This window comes from Haliotis rufescens, unplaced genomic scaffold (genome assembly GCF_023055435.1).
Source record: "Haliotis rufescens isolate VD_foot unplaced genomic scaffold, xgHalRufe1.0.p SCAF_88, whole genome shotgun sequence".
Lineage (NCBI taxonomy): Eukaryota > Metazoa > Mollusca > Gastropoda > Lepetellida > Haliotidae > Haliotis > Haliotis rufescens.
Genome location: NW_025964381.1, coordinates 800,290 through 822,937, shown reverse-complemented (window position 1 = coordinate 822,937; position 22,648 = coordinate 800,290). Strand labels below are relative to the sequence as shown.

General features: G+C 40.9%; 1 protein-coding gene across 2 annotated transcripts in view; it reads left to right on the top strand.

Annotated features, from left to right (window-relative positions):
- The window catches only part of LOC124114563, a 41,615-nt gene extending 19,303 nt beyond the window's left edge, over positions 1–22,312 (top strand). For both annotated transcript variants that reach the window (XM_046475178.2, XM_048390226.1), the window contains exons 5-18: positions 83–176; positions 974–1,100; positions 2,790–2,855; positions 4,157–4,280; positions 5,243–5,342; positions 7,105–7,163; positions 8,566–8,630; positions 11,604–11,762; positions 12,018–12,060; positions 14,445–14,559; positions 15,689–15,788; positions 17,779–17,848; positions 18,950–19,053; positions 21,325–22,312. In XM_046475178.2, the coding sequence (XP_046331134.2) occupies positions 83–176; positions 974–1,100; positions 2,790–2,855; positions 4,157–4,280; positions 5,243–5,342; positions 7,105–7,163; positions 8,566–8,630; positions 11,604–11,762; positions 12,018–12,060; positions 14,445–14,559; positions 15,689–15,788; positions 17,779–17,848; positions 18,950–19,053; positions 21,325–21,556 (1,458 nt within the window). In that variant the 3' untranslated portion in view covers positions 21,557–22,312. The remainder of the gene's footprint in view (positions 1–82; positions 177–973; positions 1,101–2,789; positions 2,856–4,156; positions 4,281–5,242; positions 5,343–7,104; positions 7,164–8,565; positions 8,631–11,603; positions 11,763–12,017; positions 12,061–14,444; positions 14,560–15,688; positions 15,789–17,778; positions 17,849–18,949; positions 19,054–21,324) is intronic.
- The last annotated feature ends 336 nt before the right edge of the window (positions 22,313–22,648 follow it).

The following is a 22,648-nucleotide window of genomic DNA, read 5'->3' as shown; positions in this document are numbered from 1 at the left end:
TAAAGTCAGTCGTAGAACTAAGAGGATCGTAACTCCCATCCCGGCGGCATGGGTCCCTGACGTTCTCCAATTCCCTCCCCAGGATGAGCTTGTCCCCCTGCAGGACATGGAGGAGGACAGCGATGACGAGATCTTCAGTAAAGGCAGGACACAAGTGTCGGGCGGAGTCACTCGGGGTGAGATACACATGCTATTTTTGTCCCGATAGCCACAGGCTAGTAAATCTTTGTAAGGACTAGGAAAAGAAAATGTATCGGTAACCTTGCTCGCTTTGGTATTTCCACTCAGACACAATGAAATAAATTCATGGATCTTTTGTCTACTTTGTTTAAACACAATGAATGTTGCCTTCATTGTTAACTTCATTGTTTATCATAATAATTTTACATAAATATCATGATTTAATAGGTCAACTTGAAAACTTCTGTGTCTGCGATCAAAATCTAAAAAGTGTGGCTTTTTAAATCCTTAAATTTATCAAAATTGGAGATTGTATGTAAATTGTAAATGATATTTCTATTCAGGTTAGAAATACCTGAGTGTCAGTAGTTAATTTGCTTTACTCTAACATCCTCACCTACAGTAGGCTCAAGGCTTCTGAGCATTGATATAAAGCAAGTAGCGGTTGACACAAGTCACTTGGACTCGAGTATAGCTAGACCCAGGTTAAACCCTGGCACAGTTCTAGCTCCTGATTTACAAAGTGTTCATGATGCTTAGTAAAGCATTAAACTACAAACAAAATAAACAGCATTGACAAACTTTTTTAACATTATTGAACTACGTATCTCAATTAAATGACAAACCTCATTGTAATATTGCCATTACAATATTTGGTTTATTATTGAACTTTAAGTTTTTCATATTATGAATATTTCCCGAATATTTATGTTTGCTTTCCTTGCTGGTTTGGTATATTTTCTTGATAAAATTAAGTTGTTTTGAGCTGAGAGTGATGTGTGTGTGTGTGCAGGCGCTGTGGTTGCTGGAGAATCAGGGGGAGACAACTCCGTCCGTCCTCCCAATCTTCATCTCCTGGGGGAGCTGTTCCTGTGTTGCGGGGTGAGACAGGCGTTCGACGTCATGGTTATCCTCCAGTTGTAAGTACACGCTGTGTATCTCCATGTAGTGGGAAGACCCGGGGTAGAGATGACCCTCAGCCACCCATGCTTGTCGTAAAGGACGACTAACGGAATCAGGCTTGCTGGCTTCATGCATGGCATCATATTCCAAATGATTCTAAGATTGATGATATCAATCGATGATTTGTCTGGTTTAGCGTTGATTGTTTACAAGTCATTGTCATTTAACTGGAATATTGAGTGGCATTACCCAACCGACAATGAACAAACCACAACATCGACGACTGCATTAGAACGTGGGATTCATGTTCAATACTTTTAGTAACTCAATTCTGCACAGAGGCAGATATTTGACCCCAAGTCTGCAACATATCAGTAGAAGTTTCCAAATTGAAGTTAAACTTTTTCCGAGTCATCCTCACAAGTACAGGGTAAAAGACATTAATGCTTTGTTTTGCATTATTGCATTGAATGCAGTGTTGAAATACCTCTGTATTTAGGAAAGTAAGAACTTTAAATACAATCACAAGTTTGAACCAAAAAACATTATCCCAGATTGCGAGCCAAGGGCACTTAGTTTGCAATCCTCGATAAATCCCTGCCTATGTTATCCTTTTCTTCTTCTTTTTTCTTTTTTTTTAGAAAATTTAATTCACATTAGGTGCCCCAATTTGACACCAGACCCTACAGGACCACGTGGCTGGCCTAACGGGTCATAGTGTGTGCAGGCTTAGTGGACATGACTTGGGCAGAGCTTCTGATACTGTAAATCAGGAAATTAATGCGAGCAGAATATTAATGCGAAAAGTGCGAGTGACGGAAGGTCGTATTTATTTTATGCGCATTAATTTTGTACCATCAAAATAAGGAAACAATCAACAAACGAAATAAATCACTTCAGTATTATTTACTAGTATTACATCAAAAACAATGATATCAGATCATTACAAGTTGATAGCAGCCACTGACAACAATCAGTCACAAAGGTAATAGATCAATAAATTACTAGACAAAATAACAAAGTTACCTTCACAAAGTGAAGTTGAGTAGTGGTCAGTTCACATCCTGTCAAGCAGCCCAGATTCGCGCCAGCCAAGAATTATCGCATCAGTGTCCTTTACAAGCTTGTCAAGAGCAGACACGAGCCAACGCGCATGAATGGGTCTCGTACGTAGGTTACATTAATTAAAATAACACAGAACATAAATCCAGTGCATAATTTTTTTTGGAAAGGGTATGGGCACTCGCATTTTAAAATGCGCATTTATGTCTAAAATCAAGAGCTCGCATTATTTTCATGTCGCATTAAATTCCTGTTTTACAGTATTCGCCCTATCGTTACATGGTCCATTGTCTGATGTTTGTCAATAATTTGTACATGAAACTCTAGCTCTTTAGCATAGGTATTAAATTTACAGATCTTTTTAAGAATTTTACGTTTATACACATAATATTAGTAGAAGATAATTGAGTATCATTTCGTCAATAGACACACTCGTTTACACCCCAAATACGACTGTATCTCTGTAACCTGTGTGACACACTCGTTTACACCCCAAATACGACTGTATCTCTGTAACCTGTGTAACACACTCGTTGACACCCCAAATACAACTGTATCTCTGTAACTTGTGTGACACACTCGTTGACACCCTAAATACGACTGTATCTCTGTAACCTGTGTAACAAAGGCTTGTCTGGTTTCAGTATTGCGCTACTCATCTGTTACTCCCTGGCGGGGAGTGAAGCGTTTGCCCAGTTGGTGGGAATCAGGTACGTCCCATCTCGTACTGTTAGCGGGTTTTTTGCCGCTTTGAACTGTGTTGTTCAGGGATGTGAAATCTCTGCGGAAGCGCGGAAAATTGTGAAAAATATTATCGTGTTTCCGGACAACCGTCGCAGATTGTCCTGTTTTTGAACAGAGCTTTCAGCATCATATACCCCTTTACTATTATTCATGATAATGTGGGGCGTTCGGGTAGCCTAGTGGTTAAAGCGATTGCTCGTCATGCCAAAGACCCGGGTTCGATTCCCGACGTGGGTACAATGTGTGAACCCATTTCTGGTGTCCCCCGGCGTGATATTGCTGGAATATTGCTAAAAGCGGCGTAAAACCATACTCACTCACTCACTCACTCATGATAATGTGGCGTCACACAGAAATTGTAAATACTCAAAATATGGCTTGTTTTTAAGATAAAGTTGTCTTTTAGCCTATATGTGAATGAGATGTTTTGCAATGATTCATGTGATTGGCGAGAAAACTATGAATGTTTCTTCAGCGTCCGAAGACCAATAACACGGGTATATATGTTGTAATAATGTCTTATGTTTGCAATGTTTTTTGGGTTTTTTTCAACAAAAGGTATGTAAATACAAGGTTTTTTCAACATGGGGAAAGGGTCAGACATTGCAGGCTTCTGACAGTTGTCCTTAAATTTGTGTCTGGGGGATGGGGGGTGAAGTTTATGGCAGTGTTGCTCCCAGACCCGGCGCATAGCCGGGTGCACGGAAGCTATGCCCCATTTTTTAAAAGTACTGATTTAACTTTGAAATTTTACTGCATCCGCCATCTTTGTTTATTTGACTTGACTTTTGCCATCGACTTATTACATTTCTTGGTGTGAATGTTGTCCAAACTGCACAAAATTGCTTAAAATTCAATCAAATGTTTAAAAAATTTATTGGGGGGCATGCCCCCGGACCCCCCTAAAGTTTTCCTCTTTTCCTCACATCCCTGGTTATTTGTAATTTTAGTAGTGGTAGAACTGTTGTAAATACGTTGGTAGCAGTTGCCAGTGGCAGCAAATGATTGGCTGGTACAAATACCAAGTGCTGTTGTGGACAGACTTGAACAGCAGTCGACAGCAGTGAGTGGACCATTCCAGAATGGTTTTGTATGAGAATTAGAGTTATCTGCCCTTGTTGTATTATGAACACAGGCTTGATTGTTGGAGACGTTTGGGACCACGCTAGCGAAAAGGTGAAACTTATTAAACATGATCTCTATTGTGTCTGTAGACAGTATATACACCAGACATTGTCAGGGCACTAACCGTCACGTTGTATTTCAGCCATGTGTACGTCATCCCGGGGTTTGTGTGGATCCTGACGGTAGCGGTAGTGTTTGCCTTGAAACTAATCCAGCCTGTAGTCTCCATTCTGACATTCCTCAAGGGGTCGCTGCTACTTGGCACAGTGAGTACCACAAGCATCCTGTCCTCTGTGATTAAAGTAGAGACGTACCCATTACTTCACAAGTAGTCAAGTAGTTTGAATAATGTTTTCATTTGTAAGAAATTCTCTCGATTACTGCTATCAGATAATAATGATGATAATGATGATGATGAGGAGGAGGAGGATGATGATGATGATGATATATATTTACTATATGCTTCAGGGCCTCAAATTAGTAGACTTTCTCTATTGACTTTGTACAAATTGTTGTATAACAGATTGAAGTTTTTATAAAGCAGCCCCATGTAGATGAGGGTTAAGTTGTAGACATATGTTTTCCTGTATCTGAAGGGATATCATTAAACTGGTGCTGCCTCTGTCTTTGTAGTGACCTATGGCCTGGGACTCTTCGTTTTAGTTGTCTTGTATTGAACATGTGTTTCTCCTCAAACCAGAGGTGATGTCATCCAACTGGAGGTGCCTCTGTCTTTGTAGTGACCTATGGCCTGGGAATCTCTGTTTTATAGTTGTCTTGTATTGTTTCTCCTCAAACCAGAAGTGATGTCATCCAACTGGAAGTGTTTGTTTTCGGATAGTTAGAGGCACGAGACTAAGCTGTACTGCATTTCACAGTATTAGGGGTCAAGGAGGAATACAGATTATAGGTATTGGTGAGGTCAGCCGTCTCCCGATGTTTCTGCTGGAAAGCTTTGGGGCATTCAGTTCATTTAGGGATGGGGCAGTTTCTGTTTTTGCATGTAATGCAAACTTCTGCATAGTTTCCATGGTTACCTAATTTAGTAAAAAATAAATAAATACAAACACATATTATGCTTGAAGTTACAATGCTATATTTGAATGTTTCATTTTCTTCAAACATTATTATGACTTACAGTGTTGATTTTATGACAATTGAAGTTTATGGGTAAATTTGATTTGGAATTAAACTACAGATGGGTTGTCTCCCCTGGTTTGTGTTTCAGACAATAGTGACCTTCTATGTGGGAGTGTCGGTCGGACGGGAGATCAGCAACGACTTCAAGTATTTGGGAGAACCCTTTCTGATGGGAACTGTAGCTCTCGGTGAGTAGACATGGCACAGTTTGTAGGAACCTGTCAGTGTTGGTGAACACCTGTAATTAGTGTACCTGTCTTGGTGAACACCTGTAATTAGTGTACCTGTCATGGTGAACACATGTTATTAGTGTACCTGTCTTGGTGAACACCTGTAATTAGTGTACCTGTCTTGGTGAACACCTGTAATTAGTGTACCTGTCATGGTGAACACCTGTAATTAGTGTACCTGTCTTGGTGAACACCTGTAATTAGTGTACCTGTCTTGGTGAACACCTGTAATTAGTTTACCTGTCTTGGTGAACACCTGTAATTAGTGTACCTGCCTTGGTGAACACCTGTAATTAGTGTACCTGTCTTGCTGAACACCTGTAATTAGTGTACCTGTCTATCTTGGTGAACACCTGTAATTAGTGTACCTGTCTATCTTGGTGAACACCTGTAATTAGTGTACCTGTCAGTCTTCATGGACACCTGTAATTAGTGTACCTGTCTGCCTTGGTGAACACCTGTTATTAGTGTACCTGTCTGTCTTGGTGAACACCTGTAATTAGTGCACCTGTCTCTCTTGGTGAACACCTGTAATTAGTGTACCTGTCTTGCTGAACACCTGTAATTAGTGTACCTGTCTGTCTTGGTGAACACCTGTAATTTGTGTACCTGTCTATCTTGGTGAACACCTGTAATTAGTGTACCTGTCTGTCTTGGTGAACACCTGTAATTAGTGTACCTGTCTTGCTGAACACCTGTCATTAGTGTACCTGTCGTGCTGAACACCTGTAATTAGTGTACCTGTCTGTCTTGGTGAACACCTGTAATTAGTGTACCTGTCTGTCTTGGTGAACACCTGTAATTAGTGTACCTGTCTGTCTTGGTGAACACCTGTAATTAGTGTACCTGTCTGCCTTGGTGAACACCTGTAATTAGTGTACCTGTCTGTCTTGGTGAACACCTGTAATTAGTGTACCTGTCTCTCTTGGTGAACACCTGTAATTAGTGTACTTGTCTTGCTGAACACCTGTCATTAGTGTACCTGTCTGTCTTGGTGAACACCTGTAATTAGTGTACCTGTCTATCTTGGTGAACACCTGTAATTAGTGTACTTGTCTTGCTGAACACCTGTCATTAGTGTACCTGTCTTGGTGAACACCTGTAATTAGTGTACCTGTCTATCTTGGTGAACACCTGTAATTAGTGTACCTGTCTATCTTGGTGAACACCTGTAATTAGTGTACTTGTCTTGCTGAACACCTGTCATTAGTGTACCTGTCTTGGTGAACACCTGTAATTAGTGTACCTGTCTGTCTTGGTGAACACCTGTAATTAGTGTACCTGTCTTGCTGAACACCTGTAATTAGTGTACCTGTCTTGGTGAACACCTGTAATTAGTGTACCTGTCTGTCTTGGTGAACACCTGTAATTAGTGTACCTGTCTTGCTGAACACCTGTAATTAGTGTACCTGTCTTGGTGAACACCTGTAATTAGTGTACCTGTCTGTCTTGGTGAACACCTGTAATTAGTGTACCTGTCTTGCTGAACACCTGTAATTAGTGTACCTGTCTTGGTGAACACCTGTAATTAGTGTACCTTCCCCGTACCACAATATTATGATTGTGGTTTCAGGTTTGTTCGCACATCTGCATCCCCGTGTGTTTCATCCCAGTGGTAAGTGTCCTGCCATGTGAGACTGAGACACTGTGATAGGACTGAAATACTCCCCATCACTGGCAGTCATGGCAGCGTAGTTCACACTTCTAAATCTTGTTTCAGGTGGAATAATCAACACAATGCCCTTTATTTATGAAAAAATAGAATTCAACCCCAAACAGGTAAGTTTGTTTTTTCTTGAAGATTTCTTGATGAATGAAAATCTCTTGTTGAATGCAGGTGTATAGATGAATGAAGATCTCTTGTTGAATGAAGATTTCTTGATGAATGAAGATCTCTTATTGAATGCAGGTATTAGGATGAACTGTTTAACAACATGGTTTCTGAGTGTGACATTTATGAGAGCAAGGGTATAGCTACACAATTTGTTGTGTACAGTCGCTCCCCTTGATAGTGTCAGGATCTGCTGATCTTTAACTTGGAATCCTAGATTTGTCCTGATCTTTGGTCTGAAAATCACCAAAGTTGTAAACACTGAGATCCCTTTGTGATTACCACCCACATCAAACTGATGCACTTTGACAAACGTTTGAAAGTGGAAGCCTTTGAACTGGAATAAAACTTTCTCTTGCCCTGCTTGGCTGATGGATCGTGTGATAGTGTGAGGGTTGTCTACGTATCATCTGAATGTGGTAGTGTGATGGTTGTCTACGTATCATCTGAATGTGGTAGTGTGACGGTTGTCTACGTATCATCTGAGTGGTAGTGTGACGGTTGTCTACGTATCATCTGAATGTGGTAGTGTGACGGTTGTCTACGTATCATCTGAATGTGGTAGTGTGACGATTGTCTACGTATCATTTGAATGTGATAGTGTGACGGTTGTCTACGTATCATCTGAATGTGGTAGTGTGATGGTTGTCTACGTATCATCTGAGTGGTAGTGTGACGGCTGTCTACGTATCATCTGAATGTGGCAGTGTGACGATTGTCTACGTATCATCTGAATGTGAAAGTGTGACGGTTGTCTACGTCTCATCTGAATGTGGTAGTATGACGGTTGTCTACGTATCATCTGAGTGTGGTAGTGTGACGGTTGTCTACGTATCATCTGAATGTGATAGTGTGATGGTTGTCTGCGTATCATTTGAATGTGGTAGTGTGATGGTTGTCTACGTATCATCTGAATGTGGTAGTGTGACGGTTGTCTATGTATCATCTGAATGTGGTAGTGTGTGACGGTTGCCTACGTATCATCTGAATGTGGTAGTGTGACGGTTGTCTACGTATCATCTGAATGCCTCCAGACACTCTACCGTTCCTGTTCCATGTCAGTGACACATGTTTAAGGCCAGCAATGTTTTCAAACATAGTTCACAAATCTGTCAATTCCCAAAAATTTAAATTTAAAAAAATGTGGGTCGTTTTTTTATTCAGCCAACCAGATTTAAGTTTAAAAAATACTCATTTACTATTGCTATCAACGTATATTACTATAATTAAAACCTGTTGAAACGTTATCTTAAAACCTTTCAAACACATCTACTCAAGTCCTTAGGTAGGACTAATTCTTCTCAACCCGAGTACCCATCACAGCCCTAATGTATGCCCTGTGTTGTCCAGATCAAGAGGTACCGCCTGTCTGTGTTGATGGGCCTCATAACCTGCAGCCTGCTCAACATTCTGTGGTGAGTCTCACTTCATAGCTTATATGGAAAAATAATAAAATTGTTTCAAAGGATTTAAAAATAGACCTCCATATATATTATGTTGTATTTTGGGGTGTACATGAGTTTTGTTTTAAAATGATATCTAACATTTGAGATTTTATTATCATCAAAACGAAGTGGTATGTACCACCTCCTTCCCAGCGTGTGATACCTTCATTACACTCCCGGTAACATCGCTGATATCCGTTTGGGCGGGGCCATTACAAGAAGACCCGTGAAGATCTGGGGTAGAAGAGGTCTTCAGCAAAACATGCTTGCCGTAAAAGGCGACTATGCATGTCATAAGAGGCGACTAATGGGATCGGGTGGTCAGGCTCGCTGACTTGGTTGATGCATGTCATCGATCCCAATTGCGTGGATCGACGTTCATGATGTAAATCACTGGATTGCCTGGTCCAGACTCGATTATTTACAGACCGCCGTCATATAGCTGGAATATTGCTGAGTGTGGCGTAAAACAGCAAACTAAACCAAACCAAACCAAACCATTACAAGAATCTTGAAATTTGCCCTCTAACCCCAAATGTAGTAACGTTTATACTTTTGTTTATCATTTAACTAAAGCATTTATCCATGACATAAGCTTATGACATAAAAACATGTATGTCATACCCCAATGACATAAGTATGCAAATTAGATATGCAAATTAGATAACCGGAAGTGGGACTTTTTTCGCCGGTGCACGTGAGTAGGTGTTTACAAACAACATGGATACCTTTGATGTTGGAGACATTATTTCAATTATTCTGCAAAAGTCTGTTCAAGTATTTTGTTTAAAATAATCTGAGGAACTTTTTTTCTCAGCGAAGGAATATGTCATAAAGGAGTTAAGAGGTTGTTTATTTTGGTTTACACGGCTATGGAAAACATGTATCACTACGCACGATCTATACATAAGATTTCGACAAGTTGCTGATGTTAATGTTTAATGCAAATATTCCTTAATTGGGAAGCAAAAATGTGAAAATGATAAATAGAATTCATCATGAGTGTTTTTTAATATGGGAAATATCAACCTCGTCCCGTTAATCGGTATTTGCCTCGGTATTCATGTAACATGTGCTTGTATTCATGTAACAGGTGCTTGTATTCATGAAACAGGTGCTTGTATTCATGTAACAGGTGCATGTATTCATGTAACAGGTGCTTGTATTCATGTAACAGGTGCTTGTATTCATGTAGCAGGTGCTTGTATTCATGTAGCAGGTGCATGTATTCATGTAGCAGGTGCTTGTATTATGTAACAGGTGCTTGTATTCATGTAACATGTGCTTGTATTCATGTAACAGGTGCTTGTATTCATGTAACGTGTGCTTGTATTCATGTAGCAGGTGCTTGTATTCATATAACAGGTGCTTGTATTCATGAAACAGGTGCTTGTATTCTTGTAACAGGTGCATGTATTCATGTAGCAGGTGCTTGTATTATGTAACAGGTGCTTGTATTCATGTAACATGTGCTTGTATTCATGTAACAGGTGATTCTATTCATGTAGCAGGTGCTTGTTTTTATGTAGCAGGTCCTTTGGACTCGTCCCAGCCATAACATGTGCTTGCATTCATGTAACAGGTGCTTGAATTCATGTAACAGGTGCTTGTATTCATATAACAGGTGCTTGTATTCATGAAACAGGTGCTTGTATTCATGTAACAGGTGCATGTGTTCATGTAACAGGTGCTTGTATTCATGAAACAGGTGCTTGTATCATGTAACAAGTGTTTGTATTCATGTAGCAGGTGCTTGTATTATGTAGCAGGTGCTTGTATTATGTTACAGGTGCTTGTATTCATGTAGCAGGTGCTTGTATTATGTTACAGGTGCTTGTATTTCTTGTAACAGGTGCTTGTATTCATGTAGCAGGTGCTTGTATTCATGTAGCAGGTGCATGTATTCATGTAACAGGTGCTTGTATTCATGTAGCAGGTGCTTGTATTTATGTAGCAAATGCTTGTATTCATGTAACAGGTGCTTGTGTTCATGTAGCAGGTGCTTGTATTCATGTAGCAGGTGCTTGTATTCATGTAGCAGGTGCTTGTATTCATGTAACAGGTGCTTGTGTTCATGTAGCAGGTGCTTGTATTCATGTAACAGGTGCTTGAATTCATGTAGCAGGTGCTTGTATTCATGTAACAGGTGCTTGTATTCATGTAACAGGTGCTTGTATTCATGTAGCAGGTGCATGTATTCATGTAGCAGGTGCTTGTATTAATGTAACAGGTGCTTGTATTCATGTAACATGTGCTTGTATTCATGTAGCAGGTGCTTGTGTTCATGTAGCAGGTGCTTGTATTCATGTAACAGGTGCTTGTATTCATGTAACAGGTGCTTGTATTCATGTAGCAGGTGCTTGTATTCATGTAGCAGGTGCTTGTATTCATGTAGCAGGTGCTTGTGTTCATGTAACAGGTGCTTGTATTCATGTAACAGTTGCTTGTATTCATGTAGCAGGTGCTTGTATTCATGTAACATGTGCATGTATTCATGTTACAGGTGCTTGTATTCATATAGCAGGTGCTTGTTTTATGTAGCAGGTGCTTGTATTCATGTAACAGGTGCTTGTATTCATGTAGCAGGTGCTTGTATTCATGTAACAGGTGCTTGTATTCATGTAGCAGGTGCTTGTATTATGTAGCAGGTGCTTGTATTATGTAGCAGGTGCTTGTATTCATGTAACAGGTGCTTGTATTCATGTAACAGGTGCTTGTATTCATGTAACAGGTGCTTGTATTCATGTAGCAGGTGCTTGTATTATGTAGCAGGTGCTTGTATTATGTAGCAGGTGCTTCTATTCATGTAGCAGGTGCTTGTATTCATGTAGCAGGTGCTTGTGTTCATGTAACAGGTGCATGTATTCATGTAGCAGGTGCTTGTATTCATGTAGCAGGTGCATGTATTCATGTATTCTCAGCAGTGTTTGTGTGGTATTCTAGGTGCTGGGCGGTGCTAGACATTGTCCCCCAGACGGTTGCCATGGCGTGTGTCCGGAGTCAACCTGATGTCATGGAAACAGTACAGTCAACCCAGTCAACAACAGGTCCAGTGATGGAGCACGTGTCCGAAGTCTGTACCGGAGATCTATCACTGGAGAGGTAGGGGCGGGTTTATCAGTTGCATACACGTCATATTCTCCTAGAATGTATTTTTAATTTTTGGTTGTCATTATTGATGCAAAAAACTTTTTAAACTTTTGACTACATAGCAGGTAGAGTTACATTGCAGTGGCATTTTGAATAAAAATTGATATAACTATTAATTAATTTATTGGGACCTTGCTGATCTTGTTTAATGGTGACATTTCTTTGTCAGTTTATGAAGTTGAGATAAGTATTGGATTTTTTTTTCAGTGCTGCGAAAAATGGCGAAATTTCTACGTTACCTCTTACAAAAGTAAGTTGGTCTGTATGAGTACAACTATTTAGACAGGGAGTGTGATGATTTTGTGAATTGATGTTACAAACTGATAGATGATCTACAGTATGTACCTGAAGTGTTGCTGGAGGAGAATCCTGGCCCGTGGGGCATCCTCCAACTGGTTGGTTATCATTTATTTCCACTATGTTCATTAAGGCACATTTGGTGAAGAGATAACAGGGGTAGAAACTAACAGGGGTAGAAACTAACAGTTTTTGTCCACTAGTCCTTATAATGAAAACATATAGCAAAACCCTTAAAATGGGCCATTTTCTACTAGTCCTTAGGATACCTTTACTATGTGACAGTTTGGTAAGGACCACAGGACTAGTGCCATTTTCTAATGCTGGATAATGTTCCTAAACTTGCTAATGTTACAAACTTAAACATTTCAATGTAAATGGACCAGCGTCATTTGGTCACAGATACAGCACGACAAGATGACAAGAGCTTGCATTTTGTCGACTTTAGGCCAATTTTTTTCTTATTGAACATGGGTTAAGAATCTTTTGGCTTTATTTTTATTTCCAACTGACAAACTGGGTTATTTCGGCCCCAACTGTAAACACCATAGTTAGTGCTTGTGATTTGAGGGCATCAACACCAGCATTGGTCACAACCAGACGGAGTCATGCTGCAGTGTTGCGAGAGTTGCAGCTCTGAGACTTCTCTGTGAAACAGGAGCCCTTCAAGGGGGATAGATTGGTGAAAGTGGATTCAAATTCAGATTGAATACATAAGCTCAGATTAAGTTAAATTACCAGCGGACCCGTGAAGATTCTGGGATAGAATAGGTCTTCGGCAACCCATACTTGCCGTAAAAGGTGACTATGCTTGTCCTAAAAGGTGACTTACGGGATCGGGTGGTCAGGCTCGCTGACTTGGTTGATGCATGTCATCGTATCCCAATTGCATGGATCGATGCTCATGATATTGATCACTGGATTGTCTTGTCCAGACTCGATTATTTACAAACCCCATCATATAGCTGGAATATTGCTGAGTGCAGCGTTAAACAACAAACCAAACCAAAAAAATTACCAGCGAGATCGGTCAGTTTTCCCCACAAAAGTCCAATGGAGAGAAAGTGTTGACGATACAGAAATAAGTTGCTACCTTTTTACACAGCTCCATTTATTTTAAACAAAACCACGTGATTATATAGTATGACTCTATAGTATATAGTATATTATCGCGGGCTCTGTATTATCGGGGGCGGTCGGGTAGCCTAGTGGTTAAAGCGTTCGCACTTCACGCCGAAGACCCGGTTCGATTCCCGACATGGGTACAATGTGTGAAGCCCATTTCTGGTGTCCCCCGCCGTGATATTGCTGGAATATTGCTAAAAGCGGCGTAAAACCATACTCAGTCAGTCAGTCTGTATTATCGCAGTATCGGTAAATCTTGTAATCTACACCCTCTGTAGATTGTTTACTTATATGCAAATCTAAGCATGATATTTCATCACATGATCGAATACAGGACTCGTTGCTGTTAGTCACAACTACTCTAAAGTATACATGTTAACTTTTTTATTATAGTTTCTGGAATGTTTTTGAAGTGGAATCACCACGACCTACATCCGAACTTGGTTAGAAAAGTATCCATTTGTTTGATTGATGTCCCTTGACCCTTAATCCAAAACAGGAAGTGATGTAAACCTCATAATCCACACGTATCACACACAAAATAGTGATACCGCGATAATATAGAGTTGCCCGCCCTTCAGTCGCTAATGACAGGTACCGTATTAATAAACGCCCAGGGCACTCTCAAAATTAGAAATAGGGGGCTCTTATTAGACTCTAATTTTGGTGAAAGAGTTGAAAGATACTAAATTTTGTGGTTAATGCTGACAGCCTGAAATGATACAGAAGAAACGTCTGAACGTATTATACACGACAGATATATTTTTCCAGAATTTAACTGCCCGTAATTAAGGGTGCATATAACACACAAGTGCGTATTATACACAAATAAATAAGTCTTGTGTACGTTGATCAATCGGAAGGGTGCTAATTGGGATTGTTCACTAGCTAATATATAAGCAAATATCGCCGTGGGCGCTTATTAGAGCGGGGTGCTTATTATGTCAAATACGATACTTTGTTTACCGAACTCGGTAAAGAAAATCAGCATCGATCAATCCTAATTGATGTGTCATAAAAGTTGACCAAAGAACAAGAAACATTTTGTGTATGACATATTAATGTGTTGGTTAGCATTCACAATTACGATCCATTATAAAATAACTACCGCGATAATATAATGTACCGTATGTTCTTAGTGTATGTGTATGACATTTCAATATTTTATAACTTACAAAATAAAAAGTAATTATGTCATTTCTTGATTTTCAGATTCTACAAAGAGATTACCCACACTTCAAGTGGGTTGCGTTCTTGGTTGAACTATTTATAGTCATCAGTATTACAGTATCGTATCTCACGATAGGAACAGCATTACACCACACATGTAAGTAGTTCACGGAACAGTTGTAGGTAGTCATCAGTATAACAGTATCGTATCTCACAATAGGAATAGTCATTAAATATTTCATTAAAAATTTCTATGTAGATCAGCCTAGTGGGGAACTGGTGCCTTTTGATAATTGGGAATTTAAAAAATGTTTATTGTATTCTTTCCATGACGACAAGTTGCACTTATACTGAAAATGAGGGTAGTGCTTGTTTCCAGAGCAGAACTCCAAGATGTTGAATATTTCTTGTTGAAACTTGCTATATAGATCAGCCCAGTGGTGAACTGGTGCCTCTTGGTGATTTGGGGGCACAGGCGGCCCAGTCGTCTAAGGCGCCGCGATTCGCTGTGCAGAGTTGCGTCCCTTGGGCACGCCAGAAACCTATGATTGTGGGTTCGAATCCCGGTTCGCCCCAGTTATGTTTCTAGGTTTGTCAGCACCATACCCGTGCTCGTGGGTTTCACCGAAGTGGTAAACGTCTGAGACCTGCATCACTTCGGGCTTTCCTCCCACATTAAGCTGACACGCCGTGATATAACTGTAATAATGTTAAAAGCGGCGTTAAACCCAACTCACTCACTCACTCTTGGTGATTTGGGATTTTATAATTTAGAAAAAATAAATTTCCTGATAAGAAGTTGGACTTATTCTGAAAATGAGGCTGCTCATTATCAGAGCGGAACTCCAAAACTGTTGACTATTCCTAGATGAAACTTGCTATACAGATGAGTCTAGTGGCGAACTGGTGCCTTTTGGTGACTGGGGATTTTGAAAAATACTGAACAGCCAAATTTATTTCTTCACTGAACTGAGTCCGATGGCAATGAACCAAAAGTGGGTATAGGTAGCCAAACTCCATGTCTGAATTGGTGGGGGTGTGTGATATGTCATCCCCTAATGACTCTTGTTATTGCTGGAATATTGCTGGAATATTGCTGACTGCTGCTTCACACAGCTTCCACTCACTTCAAATAGGGAACAAAACTCTACTGGGGAACTTGAGTGCATGCACATTGCTGCATGTGTGCAATAATCTAGAAGGTTAAGCCCCTTTTCACCTCACCACCACCTGGCCAGGTTTTGTTGACTGTATTGTGTGTTGACACTGCCGATGTCTTCCCACAGTGTCGGGCTGGGTGGAGTCGAGCTGGACCAAGGACTCCTTCTCCCGGTTCATCCCCAAGTTCCGTGACCCGGACACCTGCAGCTGCATCAACGGGAGATGGTGAGCACACTTCCCTCTTGAAAATAGAGTCATCCATGTATGACTTCATCAAGTTGCAAGCACATAATCAAATCTCCACAAATGGCGTCATGACAGACTAATGTTTTATCGTGAAACAAACCACGCTTCATTTTTCATTGCACTTTGCGATTTATCTTCTATTTACTGATGGAGTGCAGGCATCACACGTAGATGGACTCTTCTGCAGTGAATAATGCATGGGATAGGCTCCACACATCCCGCTTAGCGTTTATGCAATCTCAATAAAATCCGATTTTAGTTCTCGCTACCGCTAAACAAAGATCTGAGGACATCCCATTACGGGTCACGTCAGACCGACCTTTCGTGAGGTTTGTCCAAATAATGGAATGACTGACAAGAAGTCGACATTAGCCAATCAGACGGCAGCTTTCTCGTGGCTTACGGCACTAGTTTTGAACTGGCTACTACCTTGAAACAAATTTTGATAAATTTCTTTTTTAAAAGTTTGAAACTGAACCAAAGAACATTGTGGAATGGCTAATAGATTCCCTAGATTAATGTGGCAGTTTGGTATTGATTGCACCAACTGAATATGGTTGTCTTGTTGATGTCAGGTCACATGTTGATGATCACCCCAGCAACCAAGAGTTGCTTGCTGTAGATAACGTCTCCAAAGAGATGATGTTGTGTTTCGAAACTTTCGATGAACATTAAAATGTTTGGAAAATTTGTTTTGCACCATTCCTGTTTGCAGCATGCCCATGGTGCATAGACATTTATTTTCAGCAAGCCATGGTATTGTGTAAGTGTTATATGTTTAAACTAAAGCGTTTTTATGACCACCTGATAGCTAAACTATAGCTAAACAATAGCTAAACAATCGTGTGTGTTGTTGACATTAAAGAGACGGGCAAACATCCATATTGTGCCTGTGCTTGAACATGCTTGAACAAATTGTGAATAACGACAGTAAAGTTGAGGAGAGGAACATATTTTGAAAGATGCATTATTTAATTTCAGAATAGGGGGCATGGGTGGCCCAGTCGTCTAAGGCGCCGCGATTCGCTGTGCAGAGTTGCGTCCCTTGGGCACGCCAGAAACCTATGATTGTGGGTTCGAATCCCGGTTCGCCCCGATTATGTTTCTAGGTTTGTCAGCACCATACCCGTGCTCGTGGGTTTCACCGAAGTGGTAAACGTCTGAGACCTGTATCACTTCGGGCTTTCCGCCCACATTAAGCTGACACGCCGCGATATAACTGGAATACTGTTAAAAGCAGCGTTAAACCCAACTCACTCACTAATTTCAGAATATATATTTTTATTGAACTTTATGGGAAGCACAGTTACATTTTTCCTTTAGTATATATTGAACACTCCAAAACACTATCAACACTCAATGAGAATGATGATGTGAGTAAAAAGTGTAAAATTTAGAAGTAATTGTTTTGTGCTCTTTCTTACCTTGACGATGTCAGCACACTGCTCCTTTGTGTTGAAGTACAAATGTGTGTATACAGTGACACTGGGGGCGGTCGGGTAGCCTAGTGGTTAAAGCGTTCGCTCGTTACGCCGAAGACCCGGGTTCGATTCCCGACATGGGTACAATGTGTGAAGCCCATTTCTGGTGTCCCCCGCCGTGATATTGCTGGAATATTGCTAAAAGTGGCGTAAAACCATACTCACTCACTCACTCACTCACAGTGACACTGATTGAAGTTGATGATGCTGGAGATTTTATGAGTGCCTCCGGTGGTGATGATCTCACACTGATCTATGTCATCAGATTCTTGTTTTATTAGAAGCAGTCTTCATCAGTATAATAATGTAGTTAAAATGGTTTAAAACAATCTTTGCATATCAAAATGATAAGGCTGAAACTTAAGAAAGTGTGAATTTGTAAAACACTTTGTACTTTGGTCTTCGGCCTCACCAGTATGATCAGTGTGATGAACAAAGACGGAATGACGCAGTCCGAGTGTTCAAGCCATGTGTTCTTGTTATTTCAGGTTGTGTACAGTGATCACCTCCATCCTCGCCTTCGTGGTCGTCTTTACGGTTGCCATGTTGGACCCTCAGGTACAGTGCCTCTAAAAAGTTAAGGAATTCTTCACCGCCTCCGTGGGCTAGTGGTAGAGCGTCCGCCCGGAGAGCGGAAGGTCCGGGCTTCGATCCCCGGCCACGTCATAACAAAAGATGTTAAAAGATGGTACTTGTTGTTACCTTGTCTGGCGCTCGGCATTAAGGGGCTAAAACAAGGACTGGTCGGCTCGGAGTCAGTATACTGTGTCTGAGTGGGGTATTCATGTTAAACTGCGGCATGGTAGCTAGCACTATAAATCGGCATCAGTCCAGACTAGCACAAGCAGCCACACAAACACACACACGTACATGCACGTCGCTATATAAGTGCAATACTCATGGACGCAACGTTAAACCCAATTTCACCACACCTCACTTAAGGAATTCTTCAAAAGCTGGCGATAAATTAGATGTGCTTGAAGTATGAAATCATAATTCTAAGTCAGATTAATGATTCAAAGATACACCTGTTTGACATTTTATTTTTGGTACATTTGACTGTACAAGTCCATCCTTGCCGAACTAGGCTGGAATTTTCAAGCCCGATTGTAGCATGAGTCGCTATTAGAGTTATGTCTCTTCTATGTCCCTCCTATTGACCAATCAGATTGCATCACTTGCATTTGCTTCAAACAATATGGCGGCTCTCAGTCAAGACGTTTTGATCGCAAATCAAGATCTATATTGTAATAAAACAGGCCTTACCCTGTGAAGTGCACCCTATTTTAAGATATGAAAAGATTTGCAAAATATCTGTTGATGCCCAGTTGACACATGCTTTACAAATCCTCCTGTGAATGGAAATGCACGTTGAAATGCATGTTGTTTATGTATTGGAGGTGTAGTTTGTAGGCAATTTTGATTTAACTATGCATAGACTCGTAAGTCCAGTCAAAATGTAACTCCGGAATTGCAGCCTAGTTCGCCAAGGTGGAAACTGGACATTAATAGTCAAATAACACCCTTACCTCAGGAAGCTGTGAATGTAGTAGCGCTACGAAAATGTTTTGACTCAGGCCAAGGAACTTATTTTAACCGTATCATCTGCCAAGATACCAAATACTTGGAACCCTTTGGTGTGATCTGTTTTCTGTGCAGGGCTTTGTTGAAATCCTGGAGAAGTTTGCCTCGTTCACCCTCAACGCCCAGGCCGGCATCTTCGTCTTCCTCATGCTGCTGAGGTGCAGGAACAAGGAGAACAGGTGGGTGGAGCATGGACGTCAACATCTTGTTGTTTATGGAGTTATAAATGAAAAAACTGGCATGCACACCAGTTTTATACCTTTATATATTGAAAAACTTGTGAAATGCAGGTTTTCTCTTCACAGCCATAACATTAGTTATTAGTGAAATTAACATGAATTAGGAAATTTTTAATTCTGATTTTGGAATTTATTTGTGCAGACTTTGGGCCGAATATCGGTCTCTGAGCAGGTTTAGATGTATCTCTGACTATTTCTCCAAGTTATTGCTTGGTTGATGCATGTCATTGATCCAAATTGCGTGGATCGATGCTCATGACATTAATCACTGGCTCGATTATTTACAGACCGCCATCATATAGCTGGAATATTGCTGAGTGCGGCGTTAAACAACCAACCAACCAACCAAATTATTGCAATAAATACCATGCACCCGTTCGCCACAATAACTACATGTAGGAAGTGACGTCACCACCTTCATCTGCCCCGCCAGGAACTACACAAGTAATTTGCTTTAGTGGCGATTGGCCCAGGGTATTTATTATAACAGAATAGGGGTGAATATATGCTCACTACCAAAAGAAATGCCAATACTAAACATTTTGGATAATATATGAAGATATACACATATTCAAGAGATATTAGACTGGTTCGATGCACAAACGAACATTCTGGTATGTTGTGTGAATCGATGTTCATGAACGCAACACTTGTGACCATGGTGACATTGAATCCATGACTCGAGATGCACCATTTGTCTCGTGCACGATTAGCGTGTAAAGTTTCTAAATTTTGTGGGACGCTTACACTGGGGTACTTATATGTGGGACCCATGAAGGTCCGGGGTAGAATAGGTCTTCAGCAACCCATGCTTGCTGTAAAAGGGGACTATGCTTGTCTTAGAGGCGACGAACGGGATCAGGTGGTCAGGCTCGCTGACTTGGTTATGGTGTCATCGTATCCCAATTGCGTGGATCAATGCTCATGATGACAATAATTGGATTGTCTGGTCCAGATTCGATTATTGACAGACCGCCGTCATATAGCTGGAATATTGCTGAGTGCGGCGTTAAACAAACAAACAAACTTAAATGTGGAAAACGGACGCAAACATTAGTGTCATTTACATCCAACCGCTGTCATGTCAGGCTTGACCACTGATGACCGGCGACCGCCTCCAGGGTCTAGTGGTAGAGCTTCCGCCCGGAGAGCTGAAGGTCCGGGGTTTGATCCCCGGCCGCGTCATACCAAAAGATGTTTAAAGATGGTACTTGTTGTTACCCTGTCTGGCGCTCGGCATTAAGGGGCTAAAACAAGGACTGGTCGGCTCAGAGTCAGTATACTGTGTCTGAGTGGGGTATTCATGTTAAACTGCGGCATGGTATCTCAGTGAGCTAGCACTATAAATCGGCATTAGTCCGGACTAGTACAAGCAGCCACACACACACACACACACACGTGCACGCGTGTCGCTATATAAGTGCAATAATTTTGGACGCGACGTTAAACCCAATTTCACCTCACCTGACCTCACTGATGACCGGCACAGAGGTACTGGCGTGGACTGTTCATCGTGGATGAAGAGGTCAGGATGGATGACTTGGTTGACTGCTGGTCGTCAAGCCCCCACTGAATGGGTCGTTTCTCACAATATCAGTCACTGGATTGTCTGGTTTGGTGCAAACTAGATTATTTATAGGCCACCATTTTATGGCTGGAATATTGCTGAGTGAGGTGTTAACACACACACTAACACTAACACTCAGATACATGCACAGATGCACTAACACTCAGGTACACACACATGCACAGATGCACACACAGATGCACAAACTCAAACACGTGCATGCACAGACAGATGCACACGCATACACACACTAACGCAGACATTCACAGGGATGCAAAGACATGCTCTTACACAGACACATACTCACCTACACACACACACACACACACATTATCACACACATACACACACTTTCTCTCTCACACACACACACACACACAAACCCTTTCTCACACACAGACTCGCGCACACACACACACACACACACATACACACACTTTCTCTCTCTCTCACACACACACACACACAAACCCTTTCTCACACACAGACTCGCGCATACACACACACACACACACACACACACACATGCTCTTCTTCAAAGCCTCATGAAAACTAAGTCTGTGTGCGAATACACTTTAATTGCGGAAACCGCGTGTTCAATCCCAAGAATAAGAAAACTAAATCACCACCATTGCTCTTTTCAGGAACTTGGATCTAGCTCTCCCCCTCCCCGAGTGGCTGTGCTATCTACAGTTCCTCCTCCCCCTGTATTTTGGATTTGCTGTTGTATACGACGTCTATAGCACCATCTACGGCTGGGTGGGGGACCACGGCGTCTCCACCGCCACACTCCTCAACTTAACGTCCACAACTACATCAACAACGTCAGTTACTGACACCAGTTACAACTACACAACTCCACAAACACCGTCATGATATGTATCGACGTATTAAATCAGAATGTCATATTTTTTAAAGAATGCCCATATATGGGTGTTTACTTACTTCATTTTTATGCATGTACAAGATGATAATTTAGAAGATTTTGTGATGTTATTTTAAGTGGAAGGAAGTTTATCTGTACAAATATTTAGAAGGAGATTGTTTTGTGTAAAAAGTGAAGTAATATTGCTTTTTACATTTTTAATTGTTTTTATTCAGATGTTGGTACTTGCCATTAAAAAAATTGTTTAATCGGTCAATCGTAACAGTTAAAAACTAGGGGTGGATTTAAATTAATTTTTTTATATATATTTCTTTTTTTATTCAAATTATTATATTTTTTTTAAATTTGATACCTGTTAATTTCATTTGAATCCTATAAATTGGTTTGTCATCGGCCACGACACAATGACAAAACAAACTTGAACTCTTTATAGTGGAAATGATGAAAGATTTGGCATCGGATGAGCCTGGTATTTATAGTTGGCTGAAAGAGGGAATTCAGAGATCTAATATTTACAGTGGAACTAACTGTCATGTGCAGATATACGGTTATTTAGCAAGTAGACTACATAGATTTTGACTGAGTATTTTAAGATGTATCTAGAACTATTGAAACACACTGATAGGTGAGGGGGCACGGGTGGCCCAGTCGTCTAAGGCGCCGCAATTCGCTGTGCAGAGTTGCGTCCCTTGGGCACGCCAGAAACCTTTGATTTGGGGTTCGAATCCTGGGTCGCCCAGATTATGTTTCTAGGTTTGTCAGCACCATACATGTGCTCGTGGGTTTTATCGAAGTGGTAAACGTCGGAGACCTGCATCACTTGCAAGCTGACACACCGCGATATAACTGGAATACTGTTAAAAGCGGCGTTAAACCCAACTCACTCACTCACTCACTCACTCACTGATGGGTGAAATACGTTTGACATGGTCACTATTTGTGTGTAAACATCAACATGTTCGGAACTACAGTCCGTTTTACTCCAAATGAGAACGATGAATTGCAGAATAACTCGAAATCCAGAAAAGTGTATGAAACATCAATACGGTACTTGACCATGAATACCCTGTACCCAACAAAAT